Source organism: Grampus griseus (assembly GCF_964374135.1).
Source record: "Grampus griseus genome assembly, chromosome: 20".
NCBI classification, from domain to species: domain Eukaryota; kingdom Metazoa; phylum Chordata; class Mammalia; order Artiodactyla; family Delphinidae; genus Grampus; species Grampus griseus.
Window position 1 is genome coordinate 9,485,309 of NC_139014.1, and position 25,260 is coordinate 9,510,568.

The 25,260-nt window shown below is 47.9% G+C and overlaps 1 protein-coding gene across 2 annotated transcripts in view; it reads right to left on the reverse strand.

Moving 5' to 3' along the window:
• Positions 1 to 25,260, reverse strand: part of CYTH1 (cytohesin 1) — a 78,674-nt gene that overhangs the window by 16,407 nt on the left and 37,007 nt on the right. For both annotated transcript variants that reach the window (XM_082678393.1, XM_082678392.1), the window contains exons 2-7: positions 5,711 to 5,793; positions 4,495 to 4,559; positions 2,407 to 2,473; positions 2,020 to 2,138; positions 1,625 to 1,705; positions 655 to 767 (exon numbers count right to left, since the gene is read on the reverse strand). In XM_082678393.1, coding sequence (XP_082534519.1) covers positions 655 to 767; positions 1,625 to 1,705; positions 2,020 to 2,138; positions 2,407 to 2,473; positions 4,495 to 4,559; positions 5,711 to 5,793 — 528 coding nt within the window. The remainder of the gene's footprint in view (positions 1 to 654; positions 768 to 1,624; positions 1,706 to 2,019; positions 2,139 to 2,406; positions 2,474 to 4,494; positions 4,560 to 5,710; positions 5,794 to 25,260) is intronic.

Below are 25,260 nucleotides of genomic sequence, written 5' to 3' on the forward strand. Positions count from 1 at the left end.
AAAAAAAGCAGCACTCTCAAAAGAATGGGCAAAATCCATGCGCTTGGGTATGCTCTAACTGAAAGGTTATATACTGCTCACTGAAAAGAGCAAGGCACGGGAAAGAACATAAAGCATTCAAGACTTAAAGACGTTTATTTCTTCAGATTGTAAAAGAAGAACACATACACCATAGAAAACCAGAAGAGCACAACGTATAAAAAAGAAGATGTAAACTACCTATAATCTCACCACCTAGTAAGAACTTATTTTGCTTTCTCACATAAACGTGCCTACGTGTAAGGTATCACCAATGTATCTCACGGATACAGACTGTAACACAGTTACAATGAAAACAGATACATAGTTTTGAAGTCTGCTTTTTGGCTAATCTTATTAGCATTTTTCCATGTCAATAAAGCCTCTTTTTAAAAACATGAGTTTTAATAATTGCATACTTCATAATTCAGAGGTACCATAACTTACATTCTTACTACCTTATTGTTAGAATTTGGATAGTTTCCAACCTTTTACTATTATAAATACCATTTAAAGCAATGTTCTCAGGCAAGAACCTAAGCCCTTTTGTTTTAGAAATGACCTAGTACCTAGAAAAGAACCTGACAGGCACTGCCAACCACAGGAGAGGACGCCCCCCGCCGCCACCCCGCTCACCTGTGGACTGGAACACCCCGTGGTTGCACTGACAGTAGCGCTGGGCAAACGCCTCCATCATCCGGTCAATCTTCTGGGCCTCTCCCGGCAGCCGGAAGCTCCACAGGAACTGCCTAGGAGGTGAAGACAGGGCAAGTTATGGGACTTGGGGAGATAATCTGTTTCTCTGTGAATGATTTCTGTGGCAAAGGGTGACGTGGGGGACTTCAGCCTTCTGTCCAGTAACTCTGAACAGATGCAGACTAACTACTCCACATCACCATTCTCTCGATCGGAGAGAATGTATTTAGAAAACAATTAAGATTTTCCTATTCAAAAGAATGGTTCTCCTCCTCAGACTGATACACAAGACTGAAATACAGATAATGCCCATTTTAAAAGAACTCCAATTTCCAGAAAAAAAGATGACATAGCAGGAAAAGAGATTTTCTATCAAAGCATTCAAGACTAATCCCTTTAAGTCAAAGAGAGACCTGTGGTCAACAGATTTAATTCTGGATTATTTTCATCAATCTAAATGACAACACAAAAGATGGTATTATTTACACTAACGGCAGTGAAAATACCAAATGACAATTTCTCAAAAGACACAGGTAATAGATTTAGCAAAAAAATTAATGTTGAGTTTTTTCCTTCTAAAATGAAGGGCATACTATCTACTTCCTATTCCAGGGCAGGAAATTAAAGGTTTTCTAAAGCGAAATTGGGAAAGATTCAAAGTGTAAACATCCATTTCCAAAATGTTAAATGAAAGACCTGAGGAACAGTTTTGCAAAATTTGCTTTCAATTTAATTCCCTTTAACCATCCAATCATTTCAATCATAGGCCAACGGACTACTCTCCTTTAAGATGCTTTGAGATACTCAAATAACCGCCAAAGGTAAATTTCATTAAAATGCCACACAGGGCAGACGCATAACCAAAGACCCGCCTCCCGCTCCAGAAGTTGCTAGCTGTGAACACACTCACCGTAAGGCCTGGACGAGGTTGAGATCAGTGAACTCATGTAGCTCCACAAACGCATGAAGAACCTGGATGTTAAACTCATCTCTAGCAAGAGAAACAAAAGATACGGGGGTGGAGGGGAGAGCAGAAGTCAGACACTGATGCTGAGAACCCAAGGTCATGCCGACCCCCAGCCAGGCCGCCTCCCACGCTGAGCGCTGCGGCTCCGCGGCCGGGGCGGGGAGGCAGCCATCTACCTGCAGCTCTCGGTCTGCTAGCTGAACGCAGGAGGAGCCCTTCCGCCCCCAAGCTGCTGTTCCCCAGCGCCCCTCGGGACAGAGCTCAGAGCATCATGGAGTTTGTTTCTCTAGGTGACTAACTGCTGACCAACCTACCACAGGTGTCTCCGGAGGCCTTACCTCTCCCCCAGGTAGTCACCGATGGCCGTTTTGTTGAGCCCTTCACCTTTATACAAGAACTGGGCGATGTCTTCACAAGTGTTCTTCAGCAGATCATTCTCTATTAAGAATTGGATCCCCTGGAAAGACAGCAAAGATGCCAATGGTGCCTTAGACCCCGGGAAGGTTCGGAAAGGAGACAAGGGCGCAGGAAGAACGGGTATGGGTGCTCTGGACACAGAGGAAGTATCTACTAAGTAGTTCCAAGTTCTGCAGGAAGCAGGGCTCACACGAGCTGCACTCTACAAACAGGCAGGTAAGCTGTCTTAGTGCCCCTGGGTTCCAGCTGACACCGCGGAAACCACCACCTTACAGACTATGGGCTCTGGCTGCTGCCTTTCCACTTACTTTTTTAGGATCCATGTTGAATTTTTTCCTGCCCATGGCTACCTGTTTGTTCCTCTGCATGTTTTTCCTGTAAAACAACCACCACAGCCATTTAAGTACTCCAGGTATTCGAGAATTTCTGAAAGACTGATATGACCCCCACACGCGTCCACTGATTTGCAGGGATTTCTGCGATTTATCCAGGAAAGCACAGGCACACTTAGGTCTAACTACGGAAGGACACTGAAATCCTGACCCTGGCCCCAGGCTCATTTGTTCCTTCTACCGCAGTGGGTTTCTTTTTTTAACATGATTTTTTAAAACTTTATTGAGGTATAGTTTACATATCATATAACATACCCATTTTGAGTGTACATCTGAATGATGTTTAGTAAGTTTACTGAGTTGTGCAACTATCACTATAATCCAGTTTTAGAGCATTTTCAAAACCCTAGAAGTGTATGCTATGTAAGTTAATAGGTTATTGCCTCAATCTGTTCGTCCATTCATCTGCTGGTAGACATTTAAAGCTAATTCCAGTTTTTGGCTATTTTAAATAAGAATGCTGTAGATATCCTCGTGCATGTGGGCACGCTCTCATTTCTCTTGAGTAAATACCTGGGAGCTGAATTGCTGGGCACAGCACGGATATATGGTCAACATTATGAGAAGCTGCCATCCCGTTTTCCCCAGTGTTTACACTGCTTATTCTCACCAGCTCTCGGCAACTCGAGACGCCACCTGTCTATTTAATGCCAGCCGTCTTAGTGGGTGTGAAGGAGCATCTCCTTATGACTAATGATACTGAGCATTTTTCATGTGTCTATTATACGTATAAAAGTGTTCAAGTTTTTTGCCCATTTTTTAGTTAAGCTGATTTATTTATATGTTTGTTTGTTTGGCTGCGCTGGGTCTTAGTTGTGGCACACAGGATCTTCGTTGCCGCATGCGGGGTCTTTGTTGCAGCGTGCGGGACCTTTTTTAGTTGCGGCACGCGGGATTTTCAGTTGCAGCATGCGGGATCTAGTTCCCTGACCAGGGATCGAACTGGGGCCCCCTGCATTGGGAGCGCGGAGTTTTAACCACTGGACCGTGAGGGAAGCCCCTAAGCTGTTTTTTTATTAGTAAGTTTTATGTGTTCTTTCTATAGATATTCTGGATACAGGTCCTTTTTCAAATTTGGGTATTGCAAGTATTTTCTCCTCATCTGTGGTTTGCCTATTCATTTCTTCTAAGAGTATATTTTATAAGAGCAGAAATTGTAAATTCTGATGAACTCCTAGTTGTCCATTTCTTTTAAGCTACAATTTTTTTTTAATGGCAAGTAAGAAAGCTATAATTCAGAACTGACAATGCTGTGACTGGATGTGATGAGCTGGCCGATTTCTGCAGGACATGCAGCTTCACTAATCCCTGATGGCCCTGCCCACACAAGTTTAAAATAACAAAATCAAACAGTCTCATGAAGCCAGACAGGGAGACTCAGGCTTAGAAAAATACAGACATGTAGTGAATTAGAAATAGCCCATTTACGACATTAAGCAGTTAGAAAATGGTCTGGGAATCCCATTCAAAATTAAACTCTCAAAGCAACTAAGATTTCATGTAGTTAAAAGAAGAAAATAACCTGCAGACATCCCTGGTCACTTTGTGCTATAATCTCATTTCTACGTTCTCTTCTCTTAAGTCTTAGGGAGGCACCAGCAAGCTTATGATGACACCCAGACACAACTGGGCCTCCAGCCTTCGGGAACTGCACTGGCATCATCCATTAAGCTTTTCCTTTACCCAAAAAGGAAAAACAGAAACTCTAGAATAGGTACACAGTGGACAAGAGAAGGGAAGAAATAGTTCACATGATAGTTTAAGGGCAATTTAAGGCTTTGGGGGACCTGCCAAGTTCTCCAGTTCAGCCTTTCCAACAATGTCAAAAGCCCTCACATTTAGAAGTCCCTGTGCTAAAGACAAAAAGTATGGTTACATACATGCTTGCTAGGCAAAGAGGGCAGAAAACACACTTTCTTCTTAAATACACCACGTGTGTACAATTGCAGGCTGGCACTTGGCGATGCTACAGCCACAAAACCACCTGGAAGAGGACAGACTCACCTCTCTTCTGTGGACCCCAGGTTTTCAATTTCATTAGCTACTTCTGCTATCTCATCCTTCAGCCTCTGCAAAACACACAGCCCAGAATTACCAGGAGGAAGATACAGATCAAATTAAAATCTCGCACAACTCCCTCCAACCAAAAACTAAAATAAAGCAAAATGAAATTAAATAAGATGACGCCCCCCCAAAATCTAAACATTTTTGGAAAATTCATCTATTCAACAAATATTTCTTGGGTTCCTACCAGATAGTAAACATTCTAGGAAATACAAAGGTGAAAAAGATAACCTCCTGACCACAAGGAGTTTAGTCTAGGACAGAAATTTATAATCATACACACTATGTACAATATGTATTTTTCCACTGAAAACGGCTGCCTTAACACAGTCTGTTGGAGCACATCCGCAGCTCACTGAACAGCGGGTGACAGAAGATTCCCAGGATAAACCACTCCCCGCAACGCCCAGGCTGCCCAGCCAGCAGTGCTGGTGCTGGGCCAACAGTGCCGCCAAGTGGCTGGCAAAGGGAACGCTGATCCCAGCTCTGCCTTCCACCCCTCCCCCATCTAAGCAGGCCCTCAAGAGTGGACGACCGTCACGCTGGAGGGGGCTCTGAGTGAAGAACTGCGAAGCTTTCCCAGCACTTACCAGTGAAGGAGGAATCAAAGAACTAGGGCCACAGCAAAGTATACTCACACCAACACTGGAGCACGCCCAGTCTTTCCGACGATACACTTCGCAGCTTGGCGTTACAGGGTGTGCCCCCTCCTGTCCCTGCCCTTGAGCTCTCAAATGTGTTACAGAGCAGAGAATTCTAAAAGAATTGGCTTCCCCAGGGGCTAAATAATCCAACTAATGGCAACCTATCAACAGGTGTTTTCATTCCTATTTTGCAGAAAAAGAAACTGAAGACCAGAGAGGCAAAATTCTCTACCTAGAATCGCCCTGCCAGAAAGTGGCCACCAGGACGTGGACATGGGTCTACATAACCTGAAGCCTGGGTTCTAGTCGCAGTCAGGAGACCTGTCACTCTAGCCTGACAGCCGGCCAGCTGGGTGCAGCTTACAGAGCACTCCTCCTCTCTGAGATTCCACTCTCACTTGTTAATAAGCAAAGCTGGTTATCAATACCTGCACTTTATCAGAACTGTGGTGAGACCAAGGCAGAAGGTGTCACGAGAAGACACCTGGTCGAGGTGGCTGCCCAGCTCCTACCTGGATGTCAGCCAGCAGCTCCTGCTTCCTCCGCCGAATGTTCTCCAGCTCCTGGCGCTCCTCTGCAGTCAGGTCACTGGGAACTACAGAGAAGGAGGGAAGGATTACTAAGAAGGCTTTTCCTCGCCAAAAATAAATACAATCCAGAGACGCAAAAGGACAAAGGTACCACGGAAGGGGTGAGAAGCCAGTGTCGGAAATGAGCAACTGCTGGGGACGGATCTGGCTCCCATTCTCCGTCAGGATTACCAAGGTTAGAAAGGATAGTGGATCACAGAGAAGAGCTCTGATAAAGGAACAGTTGTCACAAAAAAACAAGAGAGAAAAGGCTGCCTGAGATGAGATGAGGTTGGCTAGGAATGAAAGAGGAGGACTGTGGGCCAGGCCCTGGCCATTTCCATCCTGAGGGGTGGGGGGCTCAGGCCCCTGGTTAATCCATCTCTCTAGGCCTCAGCTCCCTCACTGGGTCCAGCCCCGACACAGGGCAATGGCCATGACCCTAGCGGGGAGGGGGAGGCAACAGAGAGGCAACGTGAACAACGGTTTTGTGCCATTCTGGAGGGGGAAGGGGAGAGACTAGTATGTACAGAGAAAAAAAATCTAGAAGGACACACCCCCAAACTGAAACAATGTTTAACTCTGAGGATGGGGTTATGGGGACTTTTCTCTCTGCTTTATACCCTTTAACATTTTTTGAATCATATTTTTAAATGAGCTCTTATCATCAGAACAAAGTTACTTAATTCCCCATCACAGTTCTCACCACAAAACGCTTCCCCATTCCTCAAGACTCCATCTCCTCTAAAAGCAGGGGCTCAGGGTAGGTAGGCCCTACAACGGCCCTTCTGAGTGTGCGGGCAGCCAGCGGTCGATGGAAGAACAGGCGTTGGCATCAGGCACGCCCGGCTCCAATCCCAGATCCATCCCACCACACGGCACTCAGGCCACTTTGCACAGTTACTGAACCTATTCAGGCCGCGTTCACCACCAATAAAATGGGGACACCCTCGCCCATGCACTGGCTGCTGTGAGGGTGAAGTCCCACAGTCACTGAAGTGCGCCCCATCCCGCCTGGGGCTTAGGAGGGGCTCACAAGTGTTGGTCCCATTCCCTTGGGGGCCACAGCAAAGGGCCCCATGTTGCCAGATTGGGGGGGCAGTACCTGGATGCTCCCATCCTTCGCGCAGGCGCCTCAGTAAGTGAGAACTGCTCCGTATGATGTGGTGGCCACAAGCCGAGTGTGGGTAGTAAGCACTTGAAATGTGATTAGCCCACTTTCAGATGGGCTGTGTGTGGAAAATACACACCAGTTTTGTACCAAGAAAGTTAACATATCTCTTTAATACTTTTTTGTATTGATTAAACATTGAAATGATAAGTTGGTAAATAAAATACATTATTTTAATTGTGCTCACAGGGGCTGCTGGAGTGTAACACTGCATTTGTGGCTCATATTACGTTTCTACTGGGCAGCACAGTGGAACAGTTCTGCTTGAAGGCGCAGTCAGGGTGCACGACTTGCCAACAATGGCACTGAAACTGAATCTACTGCGTTCAGAGCACAGTTACTCTCCCCAAATATTTCATAAAAATCATGTAAGACAATAGAAGAGGGTAGAAACAATAGACCACAATTAAGTCTCAGCACAGGTTAGTTAGTTACATTAGGTTCTAAGCTGATTCTTCCTTTTTTATCCAGCTTTTCCCCACCCTTGTCTAGAAAAGTGTCTTGTTTAAAAAAAAAATAAATTTATTTATTTTTATTTCTTTTTTTTTTAACATCTTTATTAGAGTATAACTGCTTTACAATGGTGTGTTACTTTCTGCTTTGTAACAAAGTGTGTCAGTTATACGTATACATACGTCCCCGTATCTCTTCCCTCTTGCATCTCTCTCCCTCTCACCCTCCCTATCCCACCCCTCTAGGCGGTCACAAAGCACCGAGCTGATCTCCTGCTGCTATGCGGCTGCTTCCCACTAGCTATCTATTTTACGTTTGGTAGTGTATATATGTCCATGCCACTCTCTCACTTTCTCCCAGCTTACCCTTCCCCCTCCCCGTATCCTCAAGTCCATTCTCTAGCAGGTCTGCATCTTTATTCCCATCTTGCCCCTAGGTTCTTCTGACCATTTTTCTTTCTTTTACTTTTTTTTAGATTCCATATATATGTGTTAGCATACGGTATTTGTTTTTCTCTTTCTGACTTACTTCACTCTGTATGACAGTCTCTAGGTCCAACCACCTCACTACAAATAACTCAGTTTCATTCTTTTTTATGGCTGAGTAATATTCCGTTGTATATATGTGCCACATCTTCTTATCCATTCATCTGTCAGTGGACACTTAGGTTGCTTCCATGTCCTGGCTATTGTAAATAGAGCCGCAATGAACATTGTGGTACATGACTCTTTTTGAATTATGGTTTTCTCAGGGTATATGCCCAGGAGTGGGATTGCTGGGTCATATGGTAGTTCTATTTTTAGTTTTTTAAGGAACCTTCATACTGTTCTCCATAATGGCTGTATCAATTGACATTCCCACCAACAGTGCAAGAGGGTTCCCTTTTCTCCAGCATTTATTGTTTGTAGATTTTTTTTTTTTTTTTTTTTTTTTGTGGTACGTGGGCCTCTCACTGTTGTGGCCTCTCCCGTGGCGGAGCACAGGCTCCGGACACGCAGGCTCCGCGGCATGTGGGATCTTCCCGGCCCGGGGCACGAACCTGTGTCCCCTGCATCGGCAGGCGGACTCTCAACCACTGCGCCACCAGGGAAGCCCCTGTTTATAGATTTTTTTGATGATGGCCATTCTGACCGGTGTGAGATGATATCTCATTGTAGTTTTGATTTGCATTTCTCTAATGATTAGTGATGTTGAGCATTCTTTCATGTGTTTGTAGGCAATCTGTATATCTTCTTTGGAGAAATGTCTGTTGAGGTCTTCTGCCCATTTTTGGATTGGGTTGTTTGTTTTTTTGATATTGAGCTGCATGAGTTGCTTGTATGTTTTGGAGATTAATCCTTTGTCAGTTGCTTCATTTGCAAATATTTTCTCCCATTCTGACGATTGTCTTTTCGTCTTGTTTATGGTTTCCTTTGCCGTGCAAAAGCTTTTAAGTTTCATTAGGTCCCATTTGTTTATTTTTGTTTTTATTTCCATTTCTCTAGGAGGTGGGTCAAAAAGGATCTTGCTATGATTTATGTCATAGAATGTTCCGCCTATGTTTTCCTCTAAGAGTTTCATGGTGTCTGGTCTTACATTTAGGTCTTTAATCCATTTTGAGTTTATTTTTGTGTACAGTGTTAGGGAGTGTTCTAATTTCATTCTTTTACATGTAGCTGTCCAGTTTTCCCAGCACCACTTATTGAAGAGGCTGTCTTTTCTCCACTGTATATTTATTTTTGGCTGCATTGGGTCTTCGTTGCTGCACGCAGGCTTTCTCTAGTTGCGGCGAGCGGGGGGCTACTCTTAGTTGCGGTGTGCGGGCTTCTCACTGCGGTGGCTTCTCTCATTGCAGAGCACGGGCTCTAGGTGTGCGGGTTTCAGTAGTTGTGGCCCGTAGGCTCAGTAGTTGTGGCTCACGGGCTTAGTTGCTCCGCGGCATGTGGGATCTTCCCGGACCAGGGCTCAAACCCGTGTCCCCTGCATTGGCAGGCGGATTCCCAACCACTGCGCCACCAGGGAAGTCCCTAGAAAAGTGTCTTTTAAGCTTCTCCAAGACCCACAATTAAAAAATGCATTCGATTTCACGACCCAATCTCCCCCATACACAAAAATAATACCCTTGGGACTTCCCCAGTGGTCCAATGGTTAAGATTCCATGCTTCCACTGCAGGGGGCATGCGTTTGATCCCTGATTGGGAAACTAAGATCCCACATGCCTCACAGTACAGCCAAAAAAGGAAAACAAAAACAAACCCCTCACCACGTGAAATCTATTGACATTTTCTACTGTTTTACACTTAGTTTTCCTAACAGTGGCTGTGGCCCACGAAACTGATTTCGTAGCCTAATGAACGCACTGAGTCCTGTAGTTTGAAATACACTCCTAATTCACTAGAGGCTGGAAGGCAGAGCCATCTAGAGATTCCAAGAGACCACCTACACCCAAGCCCAGGCCTTCCAAGTGCAGCCTCAACTGTGCCTCTGTGAACTCAGGGGTGAGCATGCCAGCAGCTACTTCAGGAGAAAGCTAACGAACAACAGGTCAGCTCTAGTTAGAGCAAAAGCCACTCTAAGAAACAGCACAAACTATACTGATCCATTCCCCATTCTAGAGAAAAGCACACCCAAAGGAGTTCACTCTGCTTCTTCTGGACTTCACAAACCGGAAAAATTTCTAGTCCATGAAGATGAGAAGTTCGCTTTAAGAAACTAATTTCCGGAGCTTCTAACATAACATGGTTTTGCAAAATTTGAGGCAATAGTTCATTTCTTTAATAGCTATTCCATGGGGGAATGAATAACCAGGCTTTGACTCTGCACCACAGAGAAGGCTTGATCAGATCACGAAGGAGTCTCGCCCCAATCAGAGGCAAGACTACGTCCTCATAACAAGGCTGATGAAAACCAGAACCATGACGTGAAAAATCTGTATCTCAAGACTGCTGGATACCCTGAGAAGCCAATCTCTACTGTTCCAAACTGGAAACTCTCAGTGGTGGCTTCCTTTTCAGAATCTAAGCACCCAGCCATTCTGGGTTAGCCTTCACACAAGACAGTTTTTCTGGAAGGTCACAATCTAGTTTCTGCAGTAGAAGTTCAAAATGTGCCTGCGGTCCTCCACCTTCTGAGATGCTGCTTTAGAGAGAGTAGAGGGATAAAAAAAGGTACAATCCTGCAATACCACAGAGTACGGGGAGAGGGGCCATCGGCAAAAGAGGCTTCAATGAATTTCCAGGGCAAAGAAAGCAGAGCGCCAACACCTCCCTCTGAAAGCAGAGACTCCACCAGGGCAGGGACCTTGCATGCCTGACACTGCCGTGTTCGCAGCACCCAGCACACTGTCTGGCACCCAAAGGTTCTGAATATATATTTGTCCCCAGGCAAAAACAAAGGAGCTGGACCGACACGCGGAGAGCAAGCATGGGAGAGGGTGCCCAGGGCGGAGCCTCGATTCCTATGTTTGGGAGGCCTGGTACTGCCCTGTGGAGAGCAGACTTATGCCCCGGGCCCGTCCCCACACTTGGAGCTCCCACTCAGCCCATCCACCGTATCATTCTTCCGCTCACAGAGATGGCTGAGCCTCCGGCCCAAATGGGAACCAGCAGGGCAGGGAGCAGATGACCTACCCTGGAGCAGACAGAGATAATTAAGGGAACAGAGAAAACTTTGAAAGAACAGGAAACTATGAAAAGGACACAACTACAGAAAAATAATAAGCTCTTGGAAATTAAACATATTTTGCCCCTCTAGCCTCTCCCAAAATAAAAAAAGTCAATAAAAGGATAAAAGATGAAGTTGAGGCACTCCTACAGAACAAAGTGCAAAAGAAAAGACTTGAAAAAAGAAGCAAAACAAAATATAAGAAGTCAGTCCATTCAGTATAATAAAGTTTTTTTAATCTCAGAGAAGTCCTCAGAGTAAAGTTCAGAAGTTGAAGGATTAAAGACAATCCTGAAACCTCGATGAGGAGTAAAGAGGGGAACCAGACCACCCACAAAACAAGAACTGGGCTGGAGCAACAGAGATCCCGTAAGACAGTGGAAGGGCCTTTCAAAGTTCTAAACAAAGACGATTCTGACCCGACACGCACGCACGCTCACAGCGTGGAGAGGATCCAATCAGAACAAGAGGCCAATGGGCTGCAAGAAGACCGTCCTCAGGAAGAGTGGACGAGAGAATGAATGGGAAAGAGCTGGAGTGTTTACGATGGGAGAAGGCATCACTGGGTCTCCTCTCAACAGAACAACAAGGTAGCTAGAAACAGGAAAAACAAAGGCTAGAGGGAATCAGGGTTCAAGCCACAAGCCAATGGGAGGCAAGAAAGGAGGCATCGACCTTGGTGCTGGGAAGAGCTCCCAGGAGGGCGCACACTCCTGTCGCGGGGCGGGTGCCGGTGGGGAGCACGTGGCACAGAGGCCACTTCAGGTTCCAGGACAAAAGCTGTATGTAATCAGCTGTGAGCATGCTGAAATGGGGGAAGAGCTGACGGAGGTGTGAGGGCCTGAGAGGGGCAAGCGGGGTCCCCGCACCTCCTCTTACAAAGGAGCAGGAGGCACGCGTGAAAGATCACAGACAGAAATCAAGGTTGTCAATGCGTGTATGAAAGTCTCAAAGATGAAAATTAAGCAACCAGACATTTGTGAAAAACTATCAAAAATGGACAGGGAGAGAGTGAAGGAAAGAATGCTGCAAGTGAAGGAAATCAGGAGATAATCTTTGACTCTGATAAAATAATCAGCAGGAAGAGAATATTAATACACACCTGGCAGCATCTACCAGAAGATCAAAATCCAGAATAAGTTCATTATGAGTGGTTGCTTCTGGGTAGGGGGTCAGGGAATGGAGAGAGACGGGGCACAAGAGCTCCTGAATACTTGCTTAAAATAATACAGTTAAGTACTACTGCATTTTTTAAATGAAAAATAAAAATGTTAGCCTATGGTCACTAGAAAAAGACAGGCCTTCTATTGGGCTGGCCAGAAAGTTCGTTCGGGTTTTTCCGGAACATCAATATGTCCTGGCGGTCAGATGGAAGATACTTCTAGCCAATGTGCAGTTAGAACCAGCAAGACATTTATCCACATTTACTTTGAAGCTGTCTCCTGACATTAACCACGCGATTTCTAAATCGCTTCTCCATTCCACACTTAGTACCCTTAAATCACAGCACTGCTTCCCTTTTGGTTCAACAAATCACCTAAGAACTTACTACAAAAAAAAAAAAAAAAAAAGAAGCAGATTTAGATCTCATTTTTCCAGTGGAATTTTGCTCTGAGGTGAGAAAAAAAAATCCAGCATTTTAACAAATGTATTTTCCTCTGCTTAAACTTATCAATGCAACAGCAAATTTTCAACTCAAGCCCTCATTCTCATGTTGCCCATGAGGAAAAAAAAAAATTCCACAGACAAAATGCTTAATTTCATTTAACAGCATGAAGAATCAAAACCATGGCTGGAGAGCCAGAGGAGTAAGCGATCCCTAGCATCCTAGCTGGCGTCTCAAGGACCCTGGAAGGCTGCCACCAGGACACGACAGGAACAGCTGGTACTCAGAAACCACCACATCCACTCGGCACCCCGAGTTTCTGAGAAAGCAGCGTGGGCCCCTGGGAAAGGCATCTATCTACCCACGCCCTGGCTCTCCTGCGTAGCTATTAGGGTTAAACTGTAAAAGATCTGATGGGCCAGATGGCAGAGCAACAAACAACTCCTCCCCCACCCCCCCACCCCCACCCCCCGACTGCCACGTGCTGCAGCCACGCTTCTGTGCCAGGAAGGCAGCTAAGCCCTCTTCTCCTGAAAAGAATGGCAACTAGGGAGGCAGCGGCCTGCGCATAAAGGACACGGGGCAGAGGGCCTGGAGGCCTTGGGAATTCATGCCTGCAAAGGTTAATTTCAATACAAGGTGTCCTGCTTCCAGCACGGGGACCAGTCCAGTAGCAGCCCCTCACCATTCCCTTGCAGGGCTCCAATTTAATGAAGGGGATTAAAGAGCCTACAACAACAAGGGACCATTGTGCTCGGCTGTGAATAGAAAAGCCACACAAGGGGACCTTCTATTTATTTCTTTATTTAAATGTTGCTCTGCGGATTTAACCGGCAGAAACCCAGAGCAGCAATGTGCTCCATCCAGCGCATACAAAGGAGGCTCTCTTAAAGGGACAGCGCCCTCCTTCCGGGCTGGGGGCGGGTAGATATGCACATGCGGCATCGCTAGGTCCAGCTTCTCCCTCTCCGGCGGTCACAGTCACGGGCAGGTGCCCAGAGACCTGCCATGAAGTCTAACTGAAAAGGCAGATCTTCTGACAGCAGTTTCTGCTCAACAGGAATACAGGCGGCTGCCAGCCAAAAGGGACCGCGTTGTCTGTCCTTCGTCCCCAGGGGTGACATCTATCAAAGTGTTGGAGGTGCGCTTTAGGGCCCAGACACAGCTCCCTGAGGTCCTCCAGCTATACCAGGTCCCTCTGCCTAGCTTTAAAATACGTCATTTGCCTTATTTTTTCCACCATAACCATCAACCATCATCCTTCTTATATATAGCCCTTGCCTTTCGGTGGATAAGAAGGGTCTAAATTTAAACCAGCACAGCAGGGAAACATTTAAAAAGGTGAGGCCAAGAGTCCATAAGGCCCTCCCTTTTCCCCATGTGTGGAGAAAGTAGACAAACAGGTCTGGTCTCCATGAAGCCCAGGAGGGCGTCGGTGTGCAGAAAAAGCACTTCCAGGCCTCCGGAGCCAGCGCCGGCCAGGGTGCCCTGCTAAGCAAGGCCAGACCTTTTCCAGGCTGGAGTTTCATGAAACTGAAAACACACACAGCCTCAGAAACCACCTGCCCACCTGGAGCCACAGCAGCCTGGTAAAGTAAAGCATGAGCATTAGCAGGTGCAAACTATTATACACAGAATGGAGAAACAACACGGTCCTACTGTAGAGCACAGGGAACTATATTCAATATCCTGTGATAAACCATAACGGAAAAGAATAGGAAAAAGAATACACACACACACACACACACACACACACACACACACACATATGTATAACTGAATCACTTTACTGTACAGCAGAAATTAACACAACATTGTAAATCAACTATATTTCAATAAAATAAATGTTCTTAAAGAAAGAAAGGTAAAGTAAAGCACTGGGCCTTCCTGTACCCTCTCCAGAAACTGTTACCGGCTCCAGAGGGAACATGAGCTTTTTACAAACAGCTTTTGGGTTCAAGAGCGCAAATCTGGGAAGCTGCCCGCGGAGTGAAGGCGGTGTGCCTCCAAAGACAAAGATCAAAGGGCCTGCGTACAGAACTCATGGTGTGGTGAGTGCTGGTCAAACCACCAGGCACTTTCTGAATCAGCCTGTGCAGATCCTCCGGTCAGATCACTCGCTCTGCTCCACCCTGGGGTAAGTCACCTTGGTCTCCCAAGAGATCCCAGTGCCTTCCAGTGTGAAAAACCCCAAAAGACTAGAAAGAACTCAGGCTTTGGTGACATACAAACAGTCAGCAGACTTTCACAAAACTCTCAATTCTATGCTGACGTTAGAGGTCAGGGCTTCCCTGGTGGCGCAGTGGTTGAGAGTCCGCCTGCTGATGCAGGGGACACGGGTTCGTGCCCCGGTCCGGGAAGATCCCACACGCCGCGGAGCGGCTGGGCCCGTGAGCCATGGCCGCTGAGCCTGCACTCCGCAACGGGAGAGGCCACAACAGTGAGAGGCCCGCGTATTGCCAAAAAAAAAGAAATACATGAGGTCAGATCTTCATGATGGGGATAAGAAAACAACCAAAATTCACAGGGTCCTTAAGTGAAGGCAACATAGAGATGAGTGAAACAGAAAGCTACAATGACTAAGGGGCTTCGCTGACAGCCTCACACTTCGAGACAGACCTCAGGGTAGTTGTCAAGACCAGAGGGCACAGGAGGATGTAGCAAAGGGATGTGACCGAAATCTGAAACTTGTAGACACATATACGGCCAACAGTCTGCTGACTTGACCACCTCACACCTTTACAGAAAGTCTCCCGACTTCGGGAAACAATTCCTTTTCCCTTCAACTAAGTCAAAACTACAGCAACCCTCTGTATAATTTAATACCATATCATTCTGCCTCGAAAAGGAAGGAAATTCTGACACGTGCTAGAGCATGAAGGAACCTGGAAGACATTATGCTAAGTGAAATAAGCCAGCCACAAAAGGACCAATACTGTACGATTCCACTTACATGAGGTCCCTAGAGAAGCCAAATTTACAGGGACAGAAAGTGGAATGGTGGGTGTCTGGGGCTGGGGGAGGGGAGAATGGGGAGTCAGTGTTTAACGGGGACAGAGTTTCAGTTTTGCAAAAATTCTGGAGAGGGATAGCGGTGATGGTTGTCAACAAGGTAAATGAACTTAATGCTATTGAACCATTCACTTAAAATGGTAAATTTTATGTTACATATATTTTACTGTAATTAAAAACAAATGAAACAAAATTTTCATAGCAATATCCTGACTTCCCGATTTCTGCTTACCTTAGTCCCTTTCCCAAGAAGCTATGATTTGACTTTTGTGTAAAGCACTGGAAGAGAAGTGTCTCACCACCAATTTACAGCCTAAGTGATTCTAAAAGAAAGAATTAAATTGGCACGTGTCTAGCATAACTGACATTCAACACAGGAGGTGAGAGGTGCCTTCTAGCAAATTGCCAAGGTGAATATTTACTCTTCTAGTTTAAATTCTTTCCACACAAAGACCACCCAGTCTCCCACCTAGAAGTAAGTACATTAAAGATTTTATTACCATAGTCTGCATCTTTAAGGAAAACTTTGTTCCTATCTCAGTCTTTGAGACGTCTCATCTAACCGCTAACCTAACAACTCAGGCCCCCTTAACTGAGATGAGACACTGCCCAGGGATTGGGGGTTGAGGGGAGGGACACCTGTGTGGGGCTTCACTGCCTAGTTGCTCTGTGACCTGGAGAAAACCACCACCTCTCCCTGCCCTGGTTTCCTTAAGCAGGAATGGGCATGTCAGCATCCTTGTCCTTCCCAATGAGAGGGTGTATAATAAACAGCTCCATAAACTGTCTCATGAAAGCAGGGTGTTTTATCATCTTACCTTACATAGAGAAGGGAATCAACACATTTTATCTAATAAATCCTAGAACTCAAAGACCAGTTTGCATAACCTTATGATTCAACCAGCTAACCAAAGGGAAAATGAAGTCAAATTTCAAGGTAGTAAAAGAAACAAAGTCATAAAATTTTATCCTGAAAGTTTGGTTTAGAAAAATAAAGTTAACATCTGCTTTCAAGAAAAGCTGAACACTAGAAAATAATCATTTTAAGAACCTCAAGCTTTTCTAAAATCTAGCAGTGGTACTATGTGATCCAGCAGGACTTCTGCAGCAGTTTCTCTCCAGCACTCATACTTGCAATCTCTGTCTCCAAGGCTGTTGTTGAAAGGGTCACAGAGACTGCAAGCGGAGCTGGAGCCAGCTCAGCAAGGAGAGCCATGTTCTACCTCTGGCTCCTTGAGACATCGCAGAGCCCTCGTGCTCTCTGGGAGCCTCGGAGCTCCCATCCTAGCAGCCGAACTGAGCATCGGCGCCCCTCTCCTCCCTCCCCACACCAGCTGCCATCTCTGGCACTGCACAGCTGTGCCACCACATCCCTTCCCTCCAAAAGAGAGGCTCGGTGAGGGCGTGAAGAACTGAAGTCAGTTCGCTCTCACTTTACCCGCCTTCCTAAAACCTATGTGTACGCTGGCCCTTTGTAAAACCCTGAACACTTCTGCAGACTGAAACACTGCCCCCCGCCTTGGCTGACAGCTGGAACAGACCCCTGGCACCAAAATAAACGCGGGACTCCAGCTCCTCTTCTATGTGCATTTTTGGAAAGAGGGCTACCATACCCGGGGAAGGTTCCAAAGTTCTTAATGAGTAAAATAAAAACTCCTAGGGTGGGTTGAGAGGGAGATCTCGCCGGATTTGCCCCTCTGCTTTCTGCCGGCCTATTTCTAACCTCACCAGAGCAGGACCACAGAAATCGGTTATTAGCTTGCTCCTCAATCTCAGGCCTAGAAGAAACCACACTGAAGGTTTAAACCTCTATTTGAAGAAGCTACTGGAAAAACCCTAGGAGGAGAGAGCAGAATGCGAAACCACAAGACAGACATGCAGAGAAGCAGCCGCTGCACACATCACGCTGCTGCCTGCTCCTGGGTGGGAGAGGCCGGCAGCAGCGGCGGCGCATAATAATAACAGAGGGATCCGCGCTCTACAGGAAGCTGCACACGATGGGCTCACACGCGCCACCCACCCGGCCTCTTACCCAGGGCGAGTCCCCTCTCCGGCAGCCCCAGGATCCCGGCAGCCCCAGGGCGGCGACGTCAAAGCCCGGGCAGCTGGCAGCTCTCAGCTTCAGAGGCCATGGTGGCCCAGCACCGCGACCCCCCAGTCCCAGGCCCCCGGCTGCCCCCACAGCGCCGGGCGGAGGCAGCGATGGAGCCCGCACAGAACGTGCGTCCGCACAGCCAGGGCAGAGGCGGCGGCCGCGAACACAAAAGCTGAGCGGAAACCCGGGTGGAGAGGGAACCGATGCTGGTGGGGAAGGCAGGCGTGGACGGAGACGTCGCCGGGCTGACACTTGGAGCGTGTGCTCCTTCCTCCAGGCTTATTTCCATGAATGCGATGACAGTGCCCCGCCCACCACGCCCCCACTCGCGGCCTCGGAGGGGGGACGCGCCAAGAGCCTTTGCTCACAGGCTGCAGCGGCTTTTTTCTCCCCCTTGGAAGCAAAAAGCTGATGGTGGCTTCCCAGGGAGGATGTTAACCCTTACTTAAGGTACCCTCTCCCTTCCTGAGTGGATAAAGAGGAGGGCAGGATCCAGAGGGCAGGCTGTTCTGTCGCCCTCAGCGCAAAGCCACCTCCTTCTCCCAGCACTGTGTCAGGAGGCAGGGACACAATCCCCCCCTTCCTGTCCTCTGAGGCCCTAGGCCCCCTGTCTCCACGTGGCACGCTCCAGCCTTTTTACTAAGAAGGACCTGCCTCCCACTCAGGCCATGTGCTAGCCGCTCTCTCCACACACGGGCCATAGGTGCTTCCGCAGCAGAGGCTGCAACATAGCGTTCCAGTATATTCTGGTTAGGGTGAGTGAGGCAGGTGGGTCCAGGGACAATACTGTAAGATGGCTGGTGACAAGAAACGTCGCTACAGCCTGAGAGGAGTGGCTCTCAAGCTCCAGAGGTGCAAGGGTCACCAAGGGCACCATCAGACACACAGATCTGGGACCCCAGGCTGAGACTCGGGTTCCAGAGGCTCAGGCCCCCGTGTTAAGCCAGAACACAGGGTAACTGGAAGCCTTGTCTGCAGACCCCTCCGGGAAGCACTGCCTTTGACTAATAAGGGGGAAGAGACATAAGGATTTTAAAACAAGTGCCAAATAAACAAGGAGAAAAAAGAGAAAATAAACCACTACACTAGATGAGGTTCTCCGATCTCGGCACTCTTGACATTTCGGGGATCATTCTGTGTCGAGGGCATCCTGGTGCCTTAGAGCACATTTAACTGCACCCTGGCCTCCACCCACTGGATGCCAGTAACACCCCACCCTATCCCCCAGACAGGACAATCCCAAACGTCTCCAGACATTGCCAAATCCCCTGCAGGGCAAAAGTGTTCTGCTTAAGAACCACTGGTCCAGGCACACAACAACAGGAGGAAAAAAACTTAAAAATCCCACACCCTCCCCTGCCTTCCAGTCCTCTGCCCTTAGGAAACTGCTGACAGGAGGCACCCTCCCCCACTACACTAACGTGGGATCCATACTCTGAGGTTTCCTCATCACCAAGAGGGTCACCAGACTTAACCAAACCCTTGGGCTTTGCAGCCTAGCCTGTCTTTAAAGAAACAGCCACAATGTGAACAATTCTATTTTTGTGTCGAAATGACAGTTCTCATCTAAAAGAATCATACCAAATCTACGAGAAATAAACCCTAAAATTATTTATGAAATCTTTGCTTTAAGCTGCAAAAGGAGGCAAGTTTTCAACAAACACGTGGACTGAGAGTCCCTATCTGACACTCAGTCTGGTGAGCTGCCCATCCCTCACCCGGCCCCAGGGAGAGTCCATCCTCCCTGGTCCACCAGAGCACCTCGTTCCCAACCTGTTTCCGTTTCCTTCTCATTGTTTAGAGGCTCATCCTGGCCAGCCATCAAGAGCCACCTCTTACGGGGAGAACTCCCTCAGTTCACACAAATTAACCCTCACTTAAAGGCCTTCTTCATACCGTTTCCTTTGAACAATGTTTGTATCATGCAGTTTACCACCTGGTTGGACACTGTCCTGTTCCCAGGGGGTTATCTGTCCATGAAATTAAGCTCTTGCCTTCTAGTAAAATACCATAAATATTCTCACAGCACTCTGCACATTCCTAAGGGCTATGTCCCCCTTTCCGAGCTAACGTCAAAATACGCACAGACACACTCCAGGGATTTAAAGGTCCCAGCAGGCAGATCCTGACCTGTCACTTTCTGTGCACGACTGGGTCATAAGGCACAGGCTCACTGTGGCTCACCCTTAACTCACCAGCTACAACTCAGCAACAGAGGATCCACCACTGGGCTTGCCTTGTAGCGTGTAAACCAGCAAAGTCCTCAGCGTGAAGCCAGGCCAGACTGGCTGGCAGCAAAGCCTGCACCACGGTCAATTCTTGGCACAAACAGTATGATCCAAGGAAGCAAGGAGACAAGAAGTGAGAGTGAAAAGCTACCAACAGGAAGTCTGCAGTGTGGCCCGCCTCTTCTCTGAACACAGATCTCAATAAGCGGCCCCGCAATCAAGTTTGTGAAGTCACAGCGATGATCAGAGAAAAAGACTGTTCACCGGCTAGTAATCTCAGGAAATCTACCAACAGAGAAAATAAAAGCTTTAAAAAATTACTTTCTCAGACTTGTAACCTAACAATCTTTGGGGAAAAAATGGTTACCACCCATAAACCAGGTAGCCTATTAGTAACGACCCTATTAGTTACCATAGAAGATACAAAGATGGTAAGACATGGTTCAGGCCCCCAAAGAGCTTACGTGTTACTTGGTCCTTTTAAAGAAAAAAGAATCAAGCAGCAAGTAAGCGCCAAATGAATGCTGGAGACAGGCGTCACGGGGTCAGAGACAGCCAAGCCCGCAGCCAGGGTGTCCCAGGAGACCCCACGAGGGCTGAGGCGGGGCCATCGGTGAGAGGGCCCTCGAGGCTGGGGACAGAGGACAAACTGGAAATGCCTAGAAAAGCTGCACAAGTCAGACCGTGCCCTTTGAGTCTGGCATGAGGACATCTGACTGTCCTGTTGTCAGGCGGGAGGCAAGGTAGAGACAGAGTGGGAAGGGGCGTGGGGGCACCCGGAGAGACGGACGGGCAGCTTTTCTGTGGTGGCCAGGGAGAAGTGACAGGAACACAGGGCGTTTGTCCAAGGCAGGGAAACTTGGGCTCAAAAGTGGGAACAGAGGACTAAGTGTCTTCTGCCCCCCTGGCAGTTCAGAGCTTGCACGGCCACCCTGTGCGACACCCGCTCCCCACACCACGCGCCGTCTCCCCAGGGCTGCCTTGAAACAGGCCCTCCGCCACGCGCGCAGGGTGGTCTGCAGCACTCGCTTATTCCACAGACAGCTCCTGAGAGGCAGTAAATCAGCGTCTTTCAATTCAGCAACATCACAAACTTGCTAACCCTACGCACTCAGCCTCCCCAAGCCCCACGTCACCTGGGCAAAGGCCCTGCACCAGCCCATACCAGGCGTGGAGCCCTCCACATCTCAGCATCCCCATCTCCCCTGCTTCTGTGTCACACAAAACTCAGGCATGGAATTTCAACCATTCTACCCTATTCCTTAAGCTTTTTTTTTTTTTTGCGGTACGCGGGCCTCTCACTGTTGTGGCCCCTCCCGCTGCGGAGCACAGGCTCCAGACGTGCAGGCTCAGCGGCCATGGCTCACGGGCCCAGCCGCTCCGCGGCATGTGGGATATTCCCGGACTGGGGCACGAACCCGTGTCCCCTGCATCGGCAGGCGGACTCTCAACCACTGCGCCACCAGGGAAGCCCCCCTTACGCTTTAACATGCTGAATTGCTCTTTAGTAAAAGCTAGGAGCATAAATGCTTCTTCAAAGAAGCCGAGACTGGCTTCTGTCCCCTCTCTGAGAAAGGCCTGAAGCAACCTAGAGGGTAGCAGTTCCTAACTCTAACCTCAAAGGAGAAGAAGCCAGCTCCTGGTGCCAGACATCAACCCTTCTCAGAGCTGCCCGAAGTCCAGAGAAGTGCCCCTGAGGTCTGAGAGAAGGCTGAGAGGAGCTGGAGGCACCGACCCAGGCGCCCGCTCTCCGGGTCCCAGTGGCCCTGGGTCCGCTCACAGGCAGCAGAGCTGGGGCAGGCAAGGGCCAGCCTCCCTGATGGGGCCTGCTCCCGGCACCAGCGCAGGGGACTCATCCCTGCCGGGGCTGCTCTCGGCCATCCTCTCCCTCCTGGCCTTTGCAGAGGGCGCAGCAGAGACAGGAGGAGACTGTAGGGAGGAAGGAGGGGAGGACTATGGGGCCACGAGGAGGCTGAGGCAGGCGATGGGCAATGCTTTGTCCGCAGAGACCCAGGGCTGCACTGTGCCTCACAGCCACCAGCTCAAGGAGGCGAGCTGACCCGTGAGAGGGCAACCAGCAAATGCCCCGCAAGCCAGCGCGCTTACTGTGCCAGGAGCAAGTCACCAAGAAAACAAGGAAGATCTGAGCACGGGCAGAAAGACCTCTGCGGGGAAAAGCTGTCCTCAGTATGTGCATCCGTTTCTAAAACTACTGTTTACCTTACCAACAAGAGTTTCACAGGAGCGCAACAGATAAAACGATATTAAAGTTCATATGGAAAATGTATGTATGAATAGCCTAGAAAACTATGAAGAGGAAGAAGGGTAATGTGAGGTGAGCCTCTGCCAGAGATTAAAGCGTTGAGACATCAAAAATTTGAAATTTCAGCACTGGAGAAGGAAAACAGCAGGAAAGAAACTCAAGAGATACTGAAACACACAGGTGGCACTTCAAGTCATAAAATCTCATAAAGAAAATATTTTTAAAATATACAAAAATATAAAGAAAAATAGGATTATTCAGTCAATGGTGGGGGGGGGCAATTAGCCAGCTGCCCATCTGAGGGCAAAGTAAGCTGCATGTCTACTCATTTATATCAGAGTAAGTTCTAGCTGAGTCAAAGACTCTAATGTAAAAAAAGAAACCACAGAAATTCTAGAATAAAGCACGGATTAATACGGTTATAATCTCAGAGAGTCTGTTCAGTTTGCTACAATAAAATGGAAAGCTTCAGAATGGAAAATAAAGTTCTATGAGCTAAAAGGTAAACCACCAGGACAACCAATGTGCAAAATACACGACAGACGATTAACTTCTTTTCACAAGGACAGCGGTAAGACAAAGGTGGACACAGCCAGCGAAAGACATAAAAAGCAGACCCAGAAAGACAAACACAATGGCCAGACATGAAGGACGCTTAAACTCTCCAGTTAAAGCATGAACACCACACCGCTTCAGGTGAGTCTGGCAGAAATGAGAGTGTCCGCCAAGGGCGCGGGAGTACACAGGCGGCCCAGGCTCTGCTGGGGGAGAGTAAACGGCGCAACCTTTCTGCTGCAGTACTTTTCAATTCAGCAATTCCGTTTAAGAACTTATCCAATGGACGTACTCCCAAAAGTGCAAAAATGAAAACTACTTACACACAATTTGGTCATGAAAAAGAACGAGCTGATTGGTAGATGCCAGCACAGAAAGATCTCCCAGACACTGTGCCACGGGAAGGAACAGGACACCATGCGCGTGGCACCAATGCTGGCAAACGCAAGATCTGAGAAGGACGCACTTGAAACTGTCAACAGGGACCCTGTTCAGAGACGAGGAGTGTGGACAGGGAGCAAGCAGAGGCAGCGACACTGCATTTTATACCTTTCTGTGTATCTGGATCCACAAGTGAGGCAAAATTGTATGTTGAAATTTCTATTCAGAGAAAATATGGAAATGTCACCAGCCACTTACCCCAAAACATTTGCTCAGATTAATGACTAATCATCCCTTTAGTGGAAGGAACATACTTGAGGCCTGTTATAATGCGTGTGAAATCCCTGAGGCAACTATACCATCATGCCACGCTGTCTACGTGGGATTCCAATGTATTTCTATGAATCAGAATCCTGAATGCTTAACAGAAGAGACTTAAGATTGCAGAAAGAGAGGAGACGCAGAAACAGCCACTGACTTAGAAAAGAAATGTATTGCATTTTTCTAGGTCAGAAGTTAAGCTTTCATGATTTCTCCATAGGGTAAGGAAGGAAGAACATACAGAAGTCAAGAAATTATCTTCATAAGAAGGGAAGGAGTGGCGGGGCAAGTCCTGACCATGAGCAGAGCTGAGGGCAGCAGGACTGACTTCTGTCCCCGTTTTCACTGGTATGTCACACCCAGCACGGGCTCAGGAAGAGGACACATGGGTCCCAAGAGCAGCACATCTCAGCAGTGCTGCCCAACGCCAGCCCCGGCGGAGTTCCATGTCCCCCGCCAGGAGCCGCGGACCCACAAGCCTGTGGCCCCTCTGCATCTAGTGACTGTCCCAGCTGCAAAATGAGCCCATCTGAATCCCCATGAGTGGAAGCTCTTCACAAGGTAACAGGAGAAGACAGCAGCAGTTACAAGAGTCTTTTTCTAAAAAGGAAATCTCAGCTGGGCTGCAACAAACAGAAAGAGGAGCAGAGACAAGAACAATGTAAATTCAGTAAAGGTGCCTTTGGAAGGCTGTCAAAGTGCAAGGGAAAAGTGAGAAATGGATATTATAAAAAACTTCCAGGACGTCTATCCCTCCATGTTTAACGTAACCAGCAGCAAACTCTATGTAGGTCCTGTGCTGCCAGCCCCCCACCACAAACATATTCAGCGAATCTTCCAGAGCCACAGGAAGGGCTGCACCACAAGGTCCTGACGCCTCCTGTCCAGATCTACCGCACCTGCCTTGTCCTCGTCTCCACTGTCCATTGGCAGGCTGGGGGCCCCTAAGGCCCCAGACCTGTGTCCTGCCAAGACCCACACTCCCTGCCTCTCCTTTCCACAATGCTGGCTCCTCAGACAACTCCACCTGCTGCCCTCCACACTCCACCCGCCTCCTGGATGCTGGGTCCTGACCACTGGCAGCCAGCCCTATGCATTTATGTTCCGTACCAAAGAGAACTTGGGAAGCTGCAGAAAGCCTCAGATGATGGATAAAGGTCCGCTCTTTTCAGAGCAGGACCCGAGCCCCGTTTCTGTTCATGTCTTTCATCAAGAAAAAAGGGCAGTCCTGACCCTCTGTTCAACGCTGCGGGCACACACGCTGGTGCGGTCCACAGACAGCCTATGAAATCCAGGCTAGAACCTATGAAATCCGGACCAGAGCGAGTCCCCTTCAAAACTGGTCCCAGCAGATGGTGATGCAGGTCTGCTGAGATGTGTGCTTTGTACAGTGCCAAGCGCTCTAGCTTAAAAATAAAGATGTAACCATTTTTGATTTCGCAAAATACAAACTCAACCCCTAAGGAAGGGAGTGAGGAGTATCTACAGATGTTCACTTACAGCCCCTCTGCTTTTCTGTTTAATACTCGCCTCGACCTCAGCAACTGCCCAACAGAAGGCTGGCACAATGACAAGGAACACATTTAGGGGACGGGATGAGGGGTAAGTTACCATCAGAGAGAGTATTCTAGACGCAACCTGAAAATCCAGTGTCCTAAGGGAGAGGCACTCTATTTAACTCCATTCTATTCAGCATATTTTCCTATAAATAACACTATCCTATACTCACATAGTATCCATGGCTTAAAATCTTTTTTCATTTCTGT